The sequence below is a fragment of the Mobula hypostoma genome, chromosome 8 (genome assembly GCF_963921235.1).
Source record: "Mobula hypostoma chromosome 8, sMobHyp1.1, whole genome shotgun sequence".
NCBI lineage: Eukaryota > Metazoa > Chordata > Chondrichthyes > Myliobatiformes > Myliobatidae > Mobula > Mobula hypostoma.
Window position 1 is genome coordinate 129,728,297 of NC_086104.1, and position 20,164 is coordinate 129,748,460.

General features: G+C 41.6%; 1 protein-coding gene across 1 annotated transcript in view; it reads right to left on the bottom strand.

The window, feature by feature from the left end:
- Positions 1 to 20,164, bottom strand: part of LOC134350954 (inactive carboxypeptidase-like protein X2) — a 129,896-nt gene that overhangs the window by 2,604 nt on the left and 107,128 nt on the right. The window contains exons 15-21 of the mRNA XM_063056826.1: positions 18,907 to 18,986; positions 17,142 to 17,265; positions 15,009 to 15,205; positions 14,283 to 14,456; positions 9,157 to 9,526; positions 7,318 to 7,457; positions 731 to 830 (exon numbers count right to left, since the gene is read on the bottom strand). Coding sequence (XP_062912896.1) covers positions 731 to 830; positions 7,318 to 7,457; positions 9,157 to 9,526; positions 14,283 to 14,456; positions 15,009 to 15,205; positions 17,142 to 17,265; positions 18,907 to 18,986 — 1,185 coding nt within the window. The remainder of the gene's footprint in view (positions 1 to 730; positions 831 to 7,317; positions 7,458 to 9,156; positions 9,527 to 14,282; positions 14,457 to 15,008; positions 15,206 to 17,141; positions 17,266 to 18,906; positions 18,987 to 20,164) is intronic.

Here is a 20,164-nt window from a genome sequence, read left to right on the forward strand (position 1 = left end):
AAAACCAGCTTAGTAGATCGAAACACTAAAGTCAGATAGCAACTATGGGGAGGAACAGTTAACATAACAAAAATAGCATCCTAATAAGATTCAATCTAGTTTTTAATTCAGATGGAATTTGTTTCACAGAATTACTATTTCTTTTGGTAAAAATGAAATCGAGATTAAATTGTACAACTTTGTAGTTCAAGACTTGAATACTGCTAGGACTAACATGGGATCTGTCTTTCACTCTCGTTTCTTGTAGAAACATTAAGATGCTATTCAAACTCACCCACCCCAAATCTGTTCTGGAGAAACAAATCTTATTTCTCATACTTTAATATTCTTTTCTGATTTGCCAAAATTGACATCCATGTTGTTTAGGGTTGGTTAGTTTCAGATTTCTGCTACCCTTTGTTGAATAGTCCTTCCTGATCTCATTGCTAACTTGACTAGCTCCAATGTTAAGAATGTTCTTGGTTTCTTCCCTCCCCTTTTATTTCCTTAGTATTGGTTGATTATTTTTAAGCACCAAATGAATTGTACTCCATTCTTTCTTTGTATTCCAAGAAACTGAAATTTACAATGCAGTTTTCTGAGATCTTGCCTAGGTACTTTTGCATTCTGCTTAATTTTGCTGTTTTCAGGAGGCATTGGTAACATGTTTTATCCTGTCCCTTAATTTATTATCAGTCTTACTGTAGCTCATGAGTTGTATCCACTGGAAATATTTTAAGTGGTATTCTACCTGTCATCACATCATGACCTACTCCTTCTACTGATATTGTGGCATTAGCAATCCCATTTCCATCCAAATCCCGTACCAGGCCTTTTATCCCACGATGTATCTGAAACAGAATATTGTAAAAGCAAGGTTTTAGTACCCAATGTACTTTGCAATAACATTCCTGCATTTGAAAATTTTCTTCCCACAGAAGTGTCATGGATTTAGAATGGATGTACTGCTTCTAAATCTACCCCACCCTCTGCATTAGAAATTGATTCTGTCTCTTTGAATCTTCAGGTTAGCTTTTACTGTAATTCTTTTACATGGCTAAAATGGAACAATGGTTTTAATGTGTTTTTTTTCTTGCATTTTAGCTTTTGGCTCTCTGTGAAGTATATACACAAGAATGCATACAGTACTGTACTGTGCAAAAGTCTTGTGCCTAAGGCTAGTAATTTTATGTATTGCACTGTACTGCTGCAGCGAAAAAACCCTGACGTGAGTGATGCTAACCTGATTCTGATATGGGTCTCTATTGTGGGCTGAGAGTGGGAAGCAGGCAGGGAGAGGGAAGCACCAGAGAGACATTCTGTAATGATCAATAAACCAATCAAATGACCTTTCCTGGTGTCTCTACACCCCTTCTGCAGTGCTCCATCATTGCCATTCGCAACATTTATACATACACACACACCCAATTTTTTTTGGCCAATGCAGGCTCAGTTTGATCCCATGTTTGTGTATAGCCAGTCCAGATGGGACGTGTCAAAGATGTTTATCTACAGAACCCAGAAGGGATCCAGCAGATAAAGAAAGGTCTTGGCAACATACCAGAGACTTCCTGAACATCTTGCCAGTTTTTGATAAAAAGAAGACTTTAGACTTCTCAAGTTATGAGACATTATTAAAAGTTTTTAACTAAAAATATTTTGTAATTTAATATCAGAATCCTTTATTATCGCCAAGTATGTGGACACATACAGGGAATTTGATGCTGGTTTCCCTGAGCTCTCGCTATACAGAATCAAAAAGTAAACAAAACAATAGTGCAAATAATCGTGAACTATATACAGTGAGGTATACCTGTGTATGTACAAGTGGACTTGGTTTATAATAGGCTAAAATTCAAGTGTTCATAAGACTGATGGCATACGGAAAGAAACTGTTCTTGTACCTATTGATCCTGAAAATTTCGAAAGTAATTGAACATTTTTCCCATTTAATCTTTAAGCTGTGAATTTGCATTCATGTAAATGGAGTCCCTGTTCTTCTGCTAAGCATGGTGCCATAAATCAGAGAGGCACTGTATTATGCTACCAAGTTACTTTCAAAAAGGTGGCTAGCAAATCTTAATCTATTTTTCAGCAAGACAGCACAGATAAGAGGTAATTAAAGGCTTGTGAGTTTAATATCATCAATAGGGATTTCATTTTTTAACAAGTTCTGAGGAAAAGGCTTCATCTAGACTTGGAAGGGCAGGAATCAATCTAAGACTACTGGCATGCCTTTCTTGGGGAACAATAACTGATTTGAAAGATCTTTTTTGAAGAGGAACCAAAGTCTATTTGATGTAGTCTTGATGGGGTTCAAAGAACTTGAATCTTTAAATTTCCGTCTCTCATCTTAAATACCTCTAATGTACTGACATTATACCATGGGAAGATGATTCTGATTCTTTACCTCTCATAATGTTATTATGTTCACCACAGCAACAAGTATATCTGCTGTGGGGTGGGGGTAGGGTGAAGTCAGAGAAGGGTAAAGTTAGACAGTACAGTAGTGATAGGGGACTTGATAGTTAGGGGGACAGACAGGAAATTCTGTGGCTACAAAAAGGACACCAGGATGGTGTGTTCCCTCCTGGGTTCTAGGGTCTAGGATGTCTTGGAGAAGCTGCAGAAGATTCTCAAGGGGGAGGGTGAATAGCCAGAGGTCATGGTGCATATTGCTACCAATCACCGGCAGAAAAGGGGAAGAGAAGTTCAGATGGGGCAGAATTTGTTAAGTGTGTCCAGGGGTAGTTGGGGAACAGTGACCATAACTCCTTAACTTTCAGGATGGATACAGATGAGGAGAGGTATGGTCCTTGTGGAAGAGTCTTAAATTGGAGTAGGCCAAATTATGAGGGACATTAGGCAGGAACTAAGGAAAGATAATTGGGATCACCATTTTTTTTTCTGAGAAGTCCACGTTAGACACGTGTAGGGTGTTTAAAGATCAATTGCACAGAGTACAAGAAAGGTGTGTTCCTGTTAGAAGGAAGGGCAGGGATGGAAAGATAGAGAACCTTGGATTTCCAGAGAGGTGATGAATTTAGTCAAAAATGGAAAGCATGTAAAGCTTTAGAAGTTAGGATCAAACAGCACATGAGGACCAGGATATCAGTGCTGAGTGCCACAATATGTTTGGGCATTTAGAGGTCAAGGAGGAGGAAGTATTGGATGATCTATTGTGAGGTGTTGCGCCTTGATAGGGCAAATGCAAAGAGACTGTTAGGGGCAAGGCTCAGCAAGACTCTTAACAGTGTTGCTGAGCAGAGAGATCTTGGGTTCCAAGTTCATAGCTCCTTGTAAGTTTCTGCACAGGTCAATGGGATGATTAAGGAGACTTAGGGAATGCTTTTTATTAGTCATTGCATTAAGTTATAAAGTCAATAGGTTATGTTGCAACTCTATAAAACTCTGGTTAGTCCATATCTAGAGTATTGTATACACTTTTAGTCACCCCACTATAGGAAAAATGTTTAGGCTTTGGAGGGGGCGCAGAAGAGGTTTGCAGGGTGCTGCCTCGTTTAGAGGGTATGTGCTTCATGAGAGGCTGGTCAAACTTGGATAGTTTTCTCTAGAGCGGTCGAGGCTGTGGGGAGATCTGGTAGAGGTTTATAAGATTTTGAGAGGCATAGATACAGAGTTGAGAGGGAGTATCTTTTTCCCAGAGTAGAAATGTCTAATACCAGAGGGCATGCATTGAAGGTGAGAGGGTGGAGGTTCAAAGGGGATGTGAGGAGTAAGTTTTTTCACTCAGTCGTGGATGCCTAGAATGCACTGCCAGCTATGGTGGTAGAGGCAAATAATTTAGAGGCTTTTATGAGATGTTTAGATAGTCATGTGAATGAAGATGAGGGATATGGACATGGTGTTGGTAGGAGGGATTAGTTTTGGGCTTCTAACTGGTTTGGCACAACATTGTGGGCTGAAAGGACTGTTCCTTTGCTGTAGTGTTCTATGTTCTAATTTCTATCAGATTTCTGTTTACTGCTCTAGCTTTATCTGACTTCTCCTCTAGCCCAGGCAACATCCTGGTAAACCTACACCCTCACCTTAATCACCACATCCTATAATAGGATGACCAGAACTGCATGCAATACTCTAAGTGGAGTCTAAAGGTTTTTATTATAACTGCAATATGACTTCCTTATTCTTGCACTCAGTGTTCCAAGGAATGAAGGCAAACAAACCATCTTTACCACTCTGTCTACTTCCATGGTCACTTTCAGTGAGCTTTTGACTTAGAATCCAGAACACACTACATCAATATTGCTAAGGGTTCTGCAATTAACTATTCTTTCCCCTTAACTTTAACTTCCTAAAGAATACCTCACACTTGCTCAGAGTAAGTCTCACCTGCCATTTCTCTGCCCATACATGTAACTTGACTATATTCTGCAGTTTTCTTTGACAGACACCTCCTGTCTTCAACTGCACCAACTTGTCTCACACATCTCCTTTAAACTTTCCCTTTTCATCTGAGCCTTTGCCCTCTAATGTTTGACCTTTTTGCTCGGGGGCGGGGGGGGGTACTTATCTACCCTATCTATGCCTTTCATAATTTTTATATACTTCTGTTAGGTCATTTCTCAGCTTCCAAAGCTTCAGCAAAAATAAGTTGTCCAACCTCTCCTTGTAGCTAATACATTCCAATCCAGGCAAAAGCCTGGCAGAGATGCAAAACTCCAGATGCTGGAATCTGGAGGAAAGGAATTTAGTTCAAGACCCTATATCAGGATCTGAAATATCAATTATGTTTTAACTTCCACAGATTTTGCCTGATAATACTGAGTTCTATGGGTTTTTTTTGCTCAGCACCCTGGTGAACCTCTTCTGCATTCACTCCAAGGTCTCCACATCTTTCCTATGGTGTGATGACCAGACCCATCCAGCCAAGGTTTTTTTTTTATACAACTTCACACAAATTCTGAACTTTTATACTCAATGCCCCAACTAATGCAAGAAGTATTGTAGGAAAGACAGATGAGCACAGGGCATGGATCAACACATGAAATTATGATATTGTAGCCATTAGTGAGACTTAGCTGCAGGAGGGGCAGGACTGGCAGCTTAATATTTCAGAGTTCCGTTGTTTTAGATGCAATAGTGTGGGAGAGATTACTAGCCAGGGAAAATGTCTTGGCAGTGTTTGGACTGGAGGGTCATCTAGTGAAGCTTTATGGGTCGAACTGAGGAATAAGAAAATCATGACCATATTAATGGGACTATATTGCAGACCACTTAATAGTCCGTGGGATTTAGGGGAACAAATTTGTAGAGAGATCACAGACTGCTGCAAGAAACAGGTTTTTATAGTAAGTCATTTTAACTTTCCACATGTTGACTGGGACTCCCCATACTGTAAAAGGACTAGATGGAATGGTTTGTCAAATGTGTTCAGGGAAGTTTCCTTAATCAATAGAAGTCCCAACGAGAGAGGGTGTGATACTTGATCTCCTGTTAGGGAATGACACTGAGCAGGTGTCAGAAGATTGTGTAGAGGAACACTTTGAAACTAATGGTGTTATGATCACTCAACGCAAAGTAAATATGTTGCAATTTAAATTGGAAGAAACCCAATTTTGATGGTATTAGAAAGGATTTGGCAAGTGTGGATTGGGACACTATGTTTTCTGGCAAAGGTGTACTTGGTAAGCAGGAGGCATTCAAAAGAGTACAAAGCTTGTATGTTGCCTGTCAGAATAAATATTGGAAGGTATTCTAAAGGACTGGATAGACAGGGATTGAGTAGGAGTAGTCAGCATAGCTTTGTGCGTGGTGGTCATGTCTAACCAATCATACAGAGAAAGTTGATGAAGGTAAGGCAGTGGATGTTGTCCACATGGAATTTAGTAAGGCATTTGACACGATCCGGCATGGGAGGAAGAAGGTTCAGTTACTTGGCATTCAAGATGAGGTAGTAAATTGGATTAAATATTGACTTTGTGGGAGAAGCCAGAGAGTGGTAGCCCGTGACTGGAGGCCTGTAACTAGAGGAGTGCTGCAGGGACTGGTGCTGGGTCCACTGTTGTTTGTCATCTATAGCAACAATCTGGATGATGATGCGGTTAACTGGATCAGCAAATCTGTGGATGACACCAAGGCTGATGGTGTAGTGGACAGTGAAGAAGGCTATCATGGCTTTTAGAGGGATCTGGACCAGCTGAAAAATGGCAGATGGAATTTAATGCAGACAAGTGTGAGGTGTTGCACTTCAGTAGGACCAACCAGCATAGGTCTTGCACAGTGAGTGTACGGCACTGAGGAGTGCAATGGAGCAAAGGCTTTGGTAATGCAGGTCCATAATTCTTTGAAAATTGAGTTACAGGTAGATAGTGTGAAAAAAACCTTTGGCACATTGGTCTTCATAAATCAAGTATATATAGAGTACAGGAGATGGGATGTTATGTTGAATTTGTATCAGACATTGGTGAGGCCTAATTTGAAGTTTTGGTCACCTACGTACAGGAAAGATGTAAATAAGGTTGAAAGAGTACAGAGAAAATTTAAAGGATTGTTGCTGGACTGGAGGACCATGAGTTATAAGGGAGGATTGAGTAGGTTAGGACTTTATTCCTTGGAATGTAAAAGATTGAGGGGAGATTTAATAGAGATATACAAAATTATGAGGGGTATAGATAGGGTAAATGCAAGCAGGCGTTTTCCACTGAGATATTGGACTACAACTATCGGTTAAGGGTGAAAAGTTTAAGGAGGAATGTGAGGGTAAACATCTTCACTTAGAGGGTCATGAGAGTTTGGAATGAGCTCCCAATGCAAGTGGTGTATGCGAGCTTGATTTCAATGTTTAAGAGTTTGGATGGCAGAGATGGAGAGCTGTGGTCTGGGTGCAGGTCAATTGGACTGGGCAATTTAAATGGTTTGGCACAGACTAGATGGGCTGAAGGGCCTGTTTCTCTGCTGTACTTTTCTATGACTCCAATGAAGGCAAGCAACACACATCAAATTTGCTGGTGAATGCAGCAGGCCAGGCAGCATCTCTAGGAAGAGGTACAGTTGACGTTTCGGGCCGAGACCCTTCATCAGGACAAGCATACCATTTGCTTTCCTACCCAATCACTTTTAAGGAGAGTAGTTTTAAGCCATGGAATAATGTTGATGAGGTGATATGATGAGAGAACACGGGCAGATGGAACATAATCATGCAAATGAATGCTGTAATGCGATATTAAGGACAAAGAGACACGGTGTACAAGTGGAATTCAGCTAAGAAATCGAATGATAATTTGATTCGGCCAGTCAGCATGTCTTGGACTTGTGAAAACTATCTTACAGGAAATGGTTCAATGTTTGCATTTAACGTTAGTAGTTTTCCATTACCTGTTCCATAAAGTGGAGCAGTGCCTCCTGGTTGTTCTCCCATTCCTTTGACAGCTCAGACTCATGAGGGAATTTATCACAGCCAACATAAATGGAGAGTTGGAAGCAGTTGGTGTGCAGATAGCAGAAATCATTCATAGCTGTGGAAAAGACGACTTTTCAGGACTGGAGCTCTCACCGTCAGAATGCGTTCAAAATCATTACACACTATTGCCACCAAAGCTTAATCGTTTTTAGGCATTTATAGCACCACATGGCGCAAAGTTCTGTTAGGAGCATTGTAACAGCACCCAAAACAAAGCTTTTGCTGAATCGGAATTTATCAATTGCATATTAATACATTTTAACATTTAAACTATTAACTTTGCTTGTAGAACTATTGATGATCTAAATAGCCTATCACAAATTTTGCAAAATGTTCTCCCAGAGACAGATGGCCTCTGGAATTTCCAGATTTTACTGAGTTTTATTCAGTTTTATACAGTGGGGCTATGTCCACTCAGGTTTGAGACTACCAGATTTATTTCTTGTAACCACCAGAGGGCGAACACACCATTATCCCTCCTCCTCAAGGAAATGAAACACAGGTTTTCGAGGTATAAGGCTAGTGTTCTTGGAAAGCCAGTTGTCAAGTCTTTCCATTGCTCAAAGCTAGCATTGAAACAACTCTTACGTCAGAGCTTTGTGGAAGGTAGTTGCAACCTCTTGACTTCTGCATATCGATTACATGCAGCTCTGAAATACTGACTGTAGGTTGTCATTAATATCTGTTAAAGGGTAGGACAAAAACAATTCTGATTCTTTCCAAGTGTAAAATTATAGGGTGATTCATCAACAAGCAGCTGGACACTGAAGATGGACGTGTTAGGTGCAATATGAAGAGACAGAAATGACTATCATTATAAAATCTACATCTACAGTTTTTAGAACATAATTTAGAAATTGGGTTTAATAAAAGGATTTTGGGATTACACGGGTAAATTTAATTTTCTATATTAGTTTAACCAGAAAATTTCAAAGTATTTATCTTTCTGTATCAATCTAATCGATGTGGGATACTCTAGCATTGATGAAGTTTCCTGATCACTAGACACCCTGAAATGTCCCTTTCCACATATGTCTTATATTTCCTCTTAATGTGTTTGTCATTCTATAATGCTCTGCATTTTTGACCAAAGTTGCTAACTCCAAGTATGTGAAAATACCCAGCACAATGCATTGAAAGTTGTGAGTTGCTGCAGCATTTGGCCTTTAACAATAAATTATACTTTAAAAGCTTGGTAAATGAGTGTTTTGCTCTATCAGTTTAAAAATGAAAAAATTTCCGCTGTGAAACAGGAAGAGAGCCTCTGGTATGTCAAATTACTGGGGTGAATGAGTAGTTTTTGGGGTACTGCAAGTCTGTGTCTTTATTGATGCTTGCTGCTCCCCTGAGTGCTCGGTGGAGGGCACTGATACTTTTTTGCTGGTGGGGGGGGCAGGAGTCACCATGTGCATGGGCTGAGGAGGCTTTGGGGTTCTAACATTTAACTGTCATTCATTCTTTGGGGCACTCCTGTTTTCGTGGATGTTTGCGAAGAAAAAGAATTTCAGGATGTATATTGTAAGCATTTCTCCGACATTAAACGTTCCTATTGAAATCTAAAAAGTGAATCTCCCCTCTCTTTATTCATAGTGATTATTTAACCTATGTTGGACTAGATACAAAATTTCTCCCTTCATTTACTAAGGAAAAGTCTTAGCTGTCCTTGGAGTGACTTGTTGCAAGAGTGTTTAATTTCCAGAACTGAAACTTTTTTCTGGTACCCTGATTTTCCTGTAGGGTATAATTATACTTACTGCCTACAGATGGATGCCATGCCCCACCATTGATGATTCCAAAACCTTTAGTAAAGTCATCGGTGTGGCATTTGCCCTGATATGTTTCAACCATCCCAAGACTTGCAGAAGCATAAGATGTAGCCAGCCAATGGAATACTAGGTCATCAGGTGTATCCATGTATTTGAGATTTTCACTTTCCTCATCATAGTCTAACATCTGTGATCTTCGCAACATCTCTTCTCTTCGCAACATCTCTTCTCTTTCCTCTTCGGGTATTGCCATGTTGAATGGAAATGTCACCACCTGCTCGCCTCCGAGGATGTTGGCTCCAAGTACAAAAGGGATTTTTTCTAACCATGCTATAATAGCACGTGTTTCTACAGCAACCTGAGTAAAATGCAAAAAAAAAAGCTTATCTCATAACATGGAAGTGAAAAGTACTCCAGTCAAAGTTAACCATGGATATTGCATCCTAGCTGTCTGGATATGCAAGCCTGGGCAATACAGTACGGAGAGCAATTTGTTGCCTATGTAGCAAGCTCCCCCTCTCCACTCATCTGATGAACCCAAAGGAATAGTAGAGACTGATACAGTTTGGTACCAGCAGCATCACAGGAGTTGCCAGTCAACATTAAACTCAATGTAGGACTACCTTAGGGACTTCAGCTCCGGATTTTTCCCTTGGGATTTACTCCCAAAGCCTTCCCCATGAGTGGGTATAGTCACAAGGCAGCGGAGGTTTGAGATTAGAGTTTTCCTTCTAGAAGAGCTGCCCACTGCAGCTGATCAGCTTCATCTGGATCCTTAAGGTTGTTATAGCTGGGGGTGGTAATGGGGACAAGCTCCCACTACCTATTAAATGCTCCCAATTGCGTCCACCTCAAATGACCTCTGACAACCCAATCCAGTTCCTGGGCTTCACGTGTGGCTTAGCTACTGTGAAAGGACTAGATGGGATAAAATTTGTCAGCTGTGTTCAGGAAAGTTTCTTTAATCAGTACATAGAAATCCCAATGAGGGAGTGTGATCTCCTATTAGGAAATAAGTCAGGGCAGATGACAGATGTTCCATCTAGTGAGCATAATGCCATTAGTTTCAAGTAAATATGCAAAAAGGATAGGTCTGGTCTGTGGGTTGAGATTCTAAATTGGAAAAAGGGCAATTTTGATGGTATTAGAAGGGATCCTGCAAGTGTGGATTGGTTCAGGCTGTTTTCTGGCAACAGTGTACTTGGTAAGTTGGAGGCCTTAAAGTGAAATTTTGAGAGTACAAAGCTTGCATATGCCTGTCAGAATAAAGGGCAAGGATGACAGGTTTATAAAACCTTGGTCTTTTGAGAGATATTGAGACCCTGGTTAAGGAAAAAAAGGTGGTGTATAGCAGGTATAGGCAGATGGGATGAAATGAGATACTTGAGTATAAGAAATGCAAGAGAACACTTAAGAGAGAAATCAGGAGGGCCGAAAGGAGGCACAAGTTTGATCTAGCAGACAAGTTGAAGGAGGAGTTTAAAGGCTTCTACTGATATGTTAAGAGCAGGAAGATTGCAAGAGACAAAATTGGTCATTTGGGAGATCAGAATGGTAATCCATGTGAGAAACCAAAGGAGATGGGGAGATCTTAAATGGAATTTTTTTGAATCGGGAGACTGACACAGTCATAGTAGAAGTGAGTCAAAACAGCAATGAGGTCATGGATCCTATACAGGTTACAGAGGAGGAGGTGTTTGCTGCCCTGAGGCAAATCAGGGTGGACAAAATCCCCAGGGCTTGACAAGGTGTTCCGTCGGACTCTGAGGGAGGCAAGTGCAGAAATTGTTGGGGCCGTTGTAGAGATATTTAAATAACCTTAGCAATAGGTGAGGGACCAGAGGATAGCTAATGTCGTTCCACTGTTTAAGAAAGGCTCTAAAAGTAAACCAGGAAATTAAAGGCCAGTGAGCCTGATTTCAGTTGTGGGAAAGTTATTGGAAGGTATTCTAAGGGACCAGACATATAACTAGTTGGATAGACAGGGACTGATTAGAGACAGCCAGCACAGCTTTGTGCATGGTAGGTCATGTCTAACCAATCTTAAAAGGAGTTTTTGAAGTTACCAGGAAAGTTGAAGGCAAGGCAGGGGATGTTGTCTGCATGGATTTCAGTAAGGCATCTGAGATGGTCCCACATGGGGGGGAGGGGAGGGTTGGTTAAGAAGAGTTTAATCGGTTGGCATTCAAGATGATTTAGTAAATTGGACTAGATATTGGCTTTGTGGGAGAAGCCAGAGAGTGGTAGTAGATGGTTGCCTCTTTGACTGGAGGTCTGTGACTAGTGGTGTGCCGCAGGGATCGGTGCTGAGTCTGTTGTTGTTTGTCATCTACGTCAACGATCTGGATGATAATGTGGTTAACTGGATCAGTGAATTTACAGATGACACCAAGATTGGGAGTGCAGTGGACAGAGACAAAGGCTATAAAAGCTTGTAGAAGGACCTGGACCATTGGCAAAATAGGCTGAAAAATGGCAGGTGGAATTTAATGCAGACGTGTGTGAGGTGTTGCACTTTGGGAGGACCAACCAGGGTAGGTCTTATCCAGTAAGTGGTTGGGCACTGAGACATGCAATAAAACAAAGGGATCTGGGAATACAGGTCTATAATTCATTCAAAGTGGTGTCACAGGTTGATAGGGTTGTAAAGAAAACTTTTAACAAATGTTATGTTGAAGTTGTATAAGACTGGGTGAGGCCTAATTTAGAATATTTTGTGCAGTTCGGTCATCTGCCTACGAGAAAGATGTAAATAAAATTGAAAGAGTAGAGAGAAAATTTACAAGGATGATGTCAGGATTGGAGAACCTGAGTTATAAGGAAAGATTGAATAGGTTAGAACTTTGTTCTCTAGATTTGATAGAGTTGTACAAAATTATGTGGATTTTAGATAGGGTAAATGCAAGCAGGCATTTTCCACTGAGGTTGGGCGAGACTACACCTAGAGGTCATGGGTTAAGAGTGGAAGGTGAAATGTTTAAGGGGAACATGAGGAGAAATGTCTTCCCTCAGAGAATCGTACGAATGTGGAACAAGCTGCCCGAGTAATTGGTGGATGTAATTTTGATTTGAACATTTAAGAAATGTTTGGATAGGTACAAGAATGGGAGGGATATGGAAGGCTATAGGCTGGGTGCAGGTCGATGGGACTAGGCAGTTTAAATGGTTTGGTATGGACTAGATGGGCGGAAGGGCCTGTTTCTGTGCTGCACCTTTCCATGACTCTATCCCTTCACTTTCATACTGATTACACTGACTGGGCTATCTGTCTCTACTCTTGTCCAAAGCAGTTCACTACTCCTCAAGCTGTTCCTGGCTCTTGTTTACTTCTTACACTATCTCAGAGTTCAAAGTAAACTTATTATCAATGTTATATATATATTGCTAAAAACTGAAACACTCCTAAACACAGTCAGGCTGCTGCTGCTTTCATAGGCTGAATCCGATCTCTCCAAACCCAATAGAAATGAAAGAGGAATCAAAAACTGAAGGTAACAAACAATTCCCACTCAGACAGGAAATAGCAGAAAACTTCAACATTGAATTTAATGATTTGATAAAACTGAATCAGTTGTGAATAAGCAGGCCAGAACATCATACCATTATTGACAGCGGCCTGATAAAGTGAAGCTATCACCTCGATTTTTGGGGTCTGCAGCAAGTTATACCAGTGTTTCTCAGCTCCGGGCATCTTGGTTCCACATTGATCTCCAGTGCTGTCTGTGTGGATTTTGCACAGTGTTCCTGCAGCCGTATGAAATTCCCCGTGAGCTTTGCTTTCAGCTGTGTGAATGGTAGGTTAACTGGCTACATTAAATCCTCCCAGCGCAGGTGAGTGTCAGGAGAATTGGGGAGTTAATGGATGTGAGGGAAAATGGATTATGGGAGATAAGTGGGGTATTGGGATTGCTATGAGAACTGGAATAGACTCAGTGGACTTCATAGCATCCTTCTGTGTGATAAGAGAAAATGACGACGTGTGTCCAATGGACATCAATTTCCACTGTTTAACACTTAAACATTAGAAAGTGCCTCCTTGTCTAAGCTGCCCGGCAATAGTATAGGTAATCTACTTCCAGCTCCAGCTTCTCTAGATCCTCATAGGCCACAGTCCCCCAGTCGTCAAGAATTTATCTGCTTCCGTATAAATACATCTCGCTTCCATCTATGGAGCAGAGTTCTAGCGTGGAATTTCACGAGCAAAAACAATTTGGCATCTACCCGTTCATCCGCAACACACGGAGGAGCTGGGGTCAAGCGTTGGAATAGCGGTTATCACGAAGCTATTACAGCTCAGGGCTTTGGAGTTCAGAGTTCAATTCCAGCATCATCTGCAAGGAGTTTGTACGTGCTGTCTGATTTTCTCCCATAGTTCAAAGATGTACTGGTTAATTGGTCATTGTAAATTGTCCCATGATTAGGCTAGGGTGAAATCGGGGGCAGCGGGGCTCAAAGGACTGATTCTGTGCTGTCTCTCAATAAACAAAAACAATTTTCCATAGAATCTCCTTCGCAGTCTCTCCAGTGTTCCTACTTCCTTTGTTGTATAACACAACCAAGACTGTGCACGGTCAAGTGTGGCCTCACTGACTACACAATTGTAACAATTTCAGTCATTTCTCTCCCTCCCCCTTCCCTCTTTTCCATTCCCCATTCTGGCTCCACTCTCACCCCACCTCTTCCAAAAACTAAAGATGCCCCTGGGATAGCTGCGGTCCAGACACCATTTTTTTTTTATCAATTCTCATGGGCACAGATCAGGTATGAAACCTGTGACTCTTCATTTTACATCCTCTTTCCTTCAATTAGTGTGGTTAAGAAACAATTATAATTGGACTCTCCCCACCTACCTTACCCCCACAGCATCTCATTCTTTTGTTGCCCTCTACTTGTTTGAGGTGGATGTTATTATCTTAATAGAACAATGCTGGAAAATGTTTTTCTGGTCCTAATAGAAGGCCACCCACATTAAACAGTATGTGTACTCTCAGCATTTTGGGTTCTAATTTCAGATACTTTGCAGGTTTTTAAAAAATCTCTCTACAAGTCATTAGTTGAATTAAGGATTCTGACATTTATAACAAATTTTGTGCATGCAATAGCTGCTCACTCACCGCTCCTTCTTCTGATTGGTATTCTTCCGGTATAGGAAGGTGGTGATTGGCTACTTGTCGATGACCTCTTTGGTTCCTTGCATGCCACGTTGAAGTCAGTTCTGGAAAGTTGTCACTGATGTCAAATCCTTCTTCTGTCCAATATCCCAGTGCCCAGCTGCTCAGTTCTGATCCCTGTGGTGGATTTAAAACAACACTCTTCATCTTTTCCTCCTTAAGCCTATGACAAACGGTTTTGCACCAGGATTCAGATCTGTGTACTCACTGTTTCGGATACTGATGGTCCCGTCTCATTCAATTGCGCAACACCTTGACATTAACTTTATTACCTCACTTAAAAAGAAATGGAAATGACATGCTATCTGCTTCCGAAGCCTAAGTTTGTAGATGGGAAATTCCGCAATGATTCCAGTCAGCACCATGTCAGAACTAAACTTGTGATAATATTACTGGATCCAAAGAGAAAAGATATCTCATTTCACCTTCTCTCACTGCTAGGCAAATAATGTATCAAAGCTACCACGTACAGTGCTGACAACAAGATCTTATGACTTACTGATTTACATTGATATCACGCACAATAAGATTAATATTTACTGCCATGGAAATAAATCTAATGTTGAACAGTGCATGCTTACTTAATGAATAGTATAGTTCCCTGCTCTACACTCGGGCCTCTTGGCCAAACTAAAGACTCTTGGACTATATTTCCAATTGGGTGCTCACTATTTCATAAGCCAGTTCGTAACCATCTGGATTGAGAGAGGGTACAAGGTGTATCCTTGTGCTATCGATTAATCGTGTGATCCGGGGGTTTCCGTAGTTGTATTCCTTACACAGGAATTGCATTAGAAGCAGCAGTAACTCCCGCCCTAAGACCTCGTTCCCATGCATTCCAGCAGTGTAATGGAATTCGGGCTCCCCTGGAAAACAACAAATGCTCACAGTTAGATGCAAGTACTGGGACACTTGGGTGACTCATTTCAGAGACCCAGTGGTGACCATGACTAAAAGAATTATTACCTTACTCACAAGTCACACTTAACCAATAAAACTGTGTCAGGGAAGAGCATATTGATAATATATCCTGAGCAATAATTCCAAGAGCAACAATAAATCTCAAATCCTACCTCCAGTCTTATTCTACCACCAAATACATAATTACCTCCCCCCCTCCCCCACTTTTTGCAGGGATCTCTCCCTCTGTGATTCCCTTGTCCATTCTTCTCCCTCCCCAATAATCTCCCTCCCAGCACTTATCCCTGCAAGTGGCCAAAGTGTTACACCTGTCCATTTACCTCCTCTGTCACCTCAATTCAGTCCTATCAGGTGAGGCAACACTTCACCTGTGAATCTGCTGGGGTTGTCTCTTGTGTCCGGTGCTCCTGATGTAGCCTCCTCTACATTGGTGAGACCTATCGTAAATTGGGGGGTACCGCTTCGTCGAGCACCTCCACTCCATCTGCCTAAAGCGGAACTTCCCAGTGGCCAAAGATTTTAATTCTCATTCCCATCCCCATTCCAACATGTCGGTCCATGACCTCCTCTTGTGCCATGATGAGGCCACCCTCAGGGTCGAGGAGCAACACCTTATATTCCATCTGGGTAACTTCCAACCTGATGTTATGAACATCGATTTCTCCTTCTGGAAAAAAAAAATTCCCTTCTCCTCCCCTCTTCTTCTATTCCCCACTCTGGCCTGTTATCTCTTCTCAATTGCCGATCACTTCCCCCTGGTTCCCCTCCTCCTCCCCTTTCTCCCATGGTCCACTCTCCTCTCCTGTTGGATTCCTTCCTCTCCAGCCTTTTACCTTTCCCACCCACCAACTTCCAGCTATCCTTCTTCCACTCCCCCAACTTTTTATTCTGAGACCTTCTCCCTCCCTTTCCAGTCCTGAAGAAGGGTTTTGGCCCAAAGCATTGACTGTTTGTTCATTTCCATAGATGCTGCCTGACCTGCTGATTTCTTCCAGCATTATGTGTGTGTGTTGATCTGGATTTCGAGCATCTGCAGAATCTCTTTTTAATAAATCTCAAATAGCTACTGTTATGTGTGTAAACCCCTGGGAAGGGTTTCACTGCTAATGTAATGGTCTTTCTGTAGAAGCACTGCTAATGGTTTTTCTGTAGCAGCAATGTTTGGGTTATGGCTAGAGATAATGGGGAGGCTTTGGAATGTGTGCTTGCGACTGAGGTGATCTGGGTCTTTTGTTCGGTGGAAGATGAAGAGAGAAGATGTCAGAAAGGAGAAGTCATTGACACTAGAGAGGAGTGGACTTAGTGTGGGGTCGGGAAACAACGAAGCCCGGGGGAAATCGATGGAGGACTAGCGGAAGGGAAACATGAGCTCCAATATGCACATTAGAATGTTTCATTAAAATGGGCCCTTTTCTTTTTGTTTTACTTCACTAACCCTTTAGTCAAATTAAGAATTATAACGTTAAAACTTGCAACTGGTGTACTACCTGTTATTTCGTGGTACTGATTTGTAACAGGGTAACACTTCGTGCAGCATTCACACAAACAGGAGGTTTAGCACCTCAGATTTCACACGTTTGGCAGGGCCAGAGACCGTTTTCCCTAGACTAACACCGCCGCCAAACCTGAGGGTTACATGTGAATCAACCCAAGTCATTGTCGGATCCTGACGACCATAGTTATGACATGTCTGATGGTCCTCACGTACCATCCCCAGGTTTCATTTTCTCAGAAGAAAATGAAATGATATAACTGGAGGTTAAAGATGACTGGCCACTAGTAACCAAGTGTTGATATAGGTAACATTGATGTCTATAGAACATTACTACAACATGAATGATCAATAATTATCACTTTACTGTTGATCTGAGAGACTATTACCAGGTTCGTGCTCTCCTGGGTTATCAGACAACTCCATGGCATACAGCTTCAATCCTTGGGAACTTTTTCCAATGTTATAAATCCGGGTGATGTTTGGGCACTGCTCATTCACAACCTTCATCAGCTAGCAGGTAATTTAAAATAAGACATATTAAATATTTCTCTTATTAAAATAAAATTATTACATGCACATAATAGTACAGGATAGTGTGAATTTAAGAACATAAGAAATTGGAGTAGGATTAGGCCATTTGGCCTGTCGAGCTTGCTCTGCCATTCAGTAAGATCATGGAGGCTCATCTCCACCTACCTGCCTTTTCCCCATAACCCTTAATTCCCCTACTATGCAAAAATCTATATTCACTGCTTCATTCGGCAGAGAATTCCACAGATTCACCATTCTCTGGGAAAAGCAGTTCCTTCTCATCTCCATCCTAAATCTGTTACCCCCGAATCTTGAGGCTATGTCCCCTAGTTCCAGTCTCACCAACCAGTGGAAACAACTTTCCTGTCTCTATCTCATCATAATTTTATATGTTTCTATAAGATCTCTCATTCTTCTGAATTCCAGCGAGTACAGTCCCAAGCAACTCAATCTCTCCTCATAGTCTAACCCCCTCATCTCTGGAATCAGCCTGGTGAACTGCCTCCAAATCCCAGTATATCCTTCCTCATTAAATAAAATTGATATATTTATTTGGAGGTACAGCGTATAATAGGTCCTTCTGCACCGCTCCACAATCCCAATTTACCCTAACCTAATCACGGGACAATCTACAAAGGTCAATTAACCTACCCAGACTGTGGGAGGAACCCGGAGACAACCCATGCATTCTAAGGGGAGAACATACAAATTTCTTATAGAGGACTGAACTCTGAACTCCGATGCCTCAACGGAGGCACCCTAATGTTATAGAAACAGTGAAAAAAGTGTTACCTTATCAACTCCTTCTGTAGAAGCTATTAATGCCAGTGTACAAAGTGCCTTGTTAGGTGGACTTGCCCATTTTAGCATTATGGACAACTTCAATCCATTCATTTAATTAACTAATATCTTTTGTGATACTGCGTGAAACAGGCCCTTCAGGCCCACCAAACCACACTGCCCAACAACCCACTGACTTACCCCTAGCCTAATCACAGGATAATTTACAGTGACCAATTATCCTACTAACCAATACATCTTTGGATGGTGGGAGGAAAGCGGAGCAGCTGGAGAAAGCCCATGTGCTCACAGGAAGACTATAGAAACTTTCTCTACAGAAGACGCCAGAATTGAACAAACTCTGAGGGCCACCAGCTGTAATACCATCATGCTAACTACTATAGTACCATGGTTCCCCCCCCCACCCCCGCCAACTTAAATATATCAACTTAATTTCCAGAATGAATATTCAGCTGTCTTTTTTTTGGTTTGGGCTATGGAATGAACAATTGTTTTCTACAACAGAGCCCGATTATTCTCCAAAACAACTTTACTCGGGGAAAGAATGACATGATTGGTCGAGGGAGTAACATTCATGTTGGCTGACAGCAACAAAGTTAAGGAGTAGCTGAAACGAGAGGAGGAATGCAAGAGGCGATTATAAGCACTGAGGAACAGGTGACAGTCTATATAAACATATAATGTTGTTATTAGTAATGCTCGGAAAATCTTATTGTTGGCCAGTGATCACATTGCAAATGTCCCCTGCTCCCTCTGGCCAGGAGTATGACAGCACACAACCAACATACAATATATTATCCAGCATAAGTTTAGCCTTACCTGACGCATGTCCTTGTAATTGTGATGCTTGAAGTCAAATCCGTCTCCTGTCACCTCATTTGACGCATAATGTTTGGGGTCTATGAGTTGGAGTGGACAGGTTTAAAGTTAGTGGGTGGTACAAGTTAGTACTGTTGTTTCACAGCTCCATCAGTCCAGGTGTGAAACTGACATCTTCCTGTGACCACATGGATATCCCCAGGCTTTCTGGTTTCCTCCCATGTCCCAAACACCCGCTGGTGGCTGCTGTAAATGACCTTTTATGTAAGGAAGTGGCAAAAGGATTAGAGAGAACTAGGAGGTGCATAGGCTGGTGGAATCGGTCTGCTAGAAGCTGACATGAACCAAGTGGGTGAATGGTATTCTATGTCATAATGAGCATTTTATGATTTAGAAATATCAAATACAACCTTGTGGTGTTTACAAAACTGGGAATAGTTCTGTGAGGCCAAGAAGTGAAAGATTATTTTGTTGGTTAGTGTTGTTATTGTTGCATAATAATCAGAAGCAGTTCAAAGTTTTAAAAAATTTATTATCAAAGTAGATATATGTCACCATATAAAACTCTGAGATTCATTTTCTTGCAGGCATACTCAATCAATCCAATCACCATATTAGAATCAATGAAAGATGCCCCCAAAAGGGTTGACGAGCAGAGTGCAGAAGACAAAAAAACCATGCAAAAATAAAGAAAGTAAATAGATAGATTGACATTGAGAACATGAGATAAAGAGTCCTTGAAAGTAAGTCCATTGTTTGTGGGAACATTTCAACAATGGGGCAAATGAGTGAGTCACCCGCTCTGGTTCAGGAGCCAGATGGATGAGGAGTAATAACTGTTCCTGAACCTGGTGATGTGAGTCCTGAGGCTCTTATACCTTCTACAGCTAGAAAAGAGCATGACCTGGGTGGTGGGGGTCCTGATGATGGATGCTGCTTTCCTGCAACAAAGCGGTGTAGATGTGCTCAGCGGTGGAGAGGGCTTTACCTGTGATGGGCTGAGCCATATTCACTACTTTTTGTAGGATTTTCCGTTCAAGAGCTTTGGTGTTTCCATACCAGGCTGTGATGCAGCCAGCCAGTATACTCTCCACTGCACAGTTAGTCAAAGTTGTAGATGTCATGCCAAATCTGTGCAAACTCCTCGGCAAGTAGAGGCACTGCCATGCTTTCATTGTAATTGCACTGGCGTGCCGGGCCCGAGGAATTTAAAGTTGCTGACCCTCTCCAGCTCTGATCCCACGATATGGACTGGCTC